General features: G+C 26.3%; 1 protein-coding gene across 1 annotated transcript in view; it reads right to left on the bottom strand.

The window, feature by feature from the left end:
- Positions 1–313, bottom strand: part of LOC108747622 (dynein heavy chain 5, axonemal) — a 21,726-nt gene extending 21,413 nt beyond the window's left edge. The window contains exon 1 of the mRNA XM_018485212.1: positions 224–313. Coding sequence (XP_018340714.1) covers positions 224–313 — 90 coding nt within the window. The remainder of the gene's footprint in view (positions 1–223) is intronic.
- Positions 314–1,598: the final 1,285 nt, after the last annotated feature.

The raw sequence follows: 1,598 nt of genomic DNA, 5'->3' as shown, positions 1-1,598 counted from the left end.
ATAATGTATATTTTTATGTATATCAAATTTAATATGGTTTCATTTTTTTACACATATATGAGGATGTATTTTTTATATTTATAATTATTATATATATTTATAATATCAATAATTTGCAATAATTCCTTCTGTTATTATATTTTAAATAATAAATAATACTTGTACACAACACTTGTACACAACACGTAGAATTATTAAATAAATTTTATTACGAAGGATTGACCTGGAGAACATCTTCAGGACCTTCCTCATCACTACCATCTTCGGAGTTATCTGATTTTTGTTTAATGATCTGCGGGGCTTGTACGAACATGACGGATTACTTCGGTAGAAAATGGCACGTGGTTGAAAGCTTACTGAGCAATAAAGTGTAAGTTGCATCAAAAGCTACCCTCAAGCTCGTCGAATTTCTGCGAGCGTTAAGGTGGTGCGAGGGGATGGCTCACAGTACTACGGTTTCGTGTCTGGCACCGCCCTTCGACGCATTGCTCGTGTCGTGTGGGAATTTCCATGTGATTCTATTCGTTTGCTATTAGTCAATATCGTAGATGTTTTCTTTACAAATTGACGAACATTAGTCGTATTTAATGTAGATATGAAACATTATGCACATGGCATATATCCAAGTTGTTACATTATTTACGTGAAATTGTAAAGGTTAAACATTTTGTAATATCTACGAAATAACGGATAATAGATAACACATAATAGAGTAAGTCAATAAGTATTCTAACACGCGGAAACGATTTTGGAAATGATTTTAGAACACGCGAAACCTAAAATAACTATAATTAGTCTGAAGTTTACATTACATCATTATACAATTGTTAGGATCTTAAAAATAGTAACAATAATTATTTTGAAAATTGCAAATATGTTCATTATATTAATGTTTCAATTATCCTTATTTTATTAATATATCTAATTGATGTTTAGAAAATGTAAATAATAGTTGTATTAAATAATTACGATGAAAAATTAGAAGATACACTTGTAGATATTTTATATAGATGACTTTTATAAAAGAGAAAGAATATAAATATGTGGCATTATTGCCTACTCAGTTTTGGGGCTCATTTTCGCTTATTTTATGAAAAAGTTAATTATTATTAAATTATAAAAACTTCTATATTATCTGATAGAAGATACTTTTTAATTAGTTATGTTTCTAAGATTTTATTTTTAACTTTTATTTAAGAAATATAGTCTAAAAACAAAGTGGTATGATATTGATAATCTTTTTCTATACATTCATAATAAAAAGAATATTCTTAGAATATATACTCGTAGAATATTCGTAGAGTTAATGAATTGCTCAGTGTATCAACTTTACCATATGGATAAGATCTAACATAAATAAGAAGTCTTTCCTTTTGATCTTAAACATTCATTTTTCTTCCTTTATTTTCTACATATACTGTACATGTACTTAAATATTATTAGTATATTATTAGTATATGAATATACTAATAATATTTAATAATATTTTTAATAAATACATTCAGTGAGTATGTAGAATATAAACATTGCTATAAATAATATTCTTAATAAATATTTATAGCATGTACTCATACATGATATTTTTGTGCTTAGACAAA

This window comes from Trachymyrmex septentrionalis, unplaced genomic scaffold (genome assembly GCF_001594115.1).
Source record: "Trachymyrmex septentrionalis isolate Tsep2-gDNA-1 unplaced genomic scaffold, Tsep1.0 scaffold20, whole genome shotgun sequence".
NCBI classification, from domain to species: Eukaryota; Metazoa; Arthropoda; class Insecta; order Hymenoptera; family Formicidae; genus Trachymyrmex; species Trachymyrmex septentrionalis.
The sequence above is the reverse complement of the archived record's forward strand: the minus strand, read 5'-3'. Positions and strand labels throughout refer to the sequence as shown.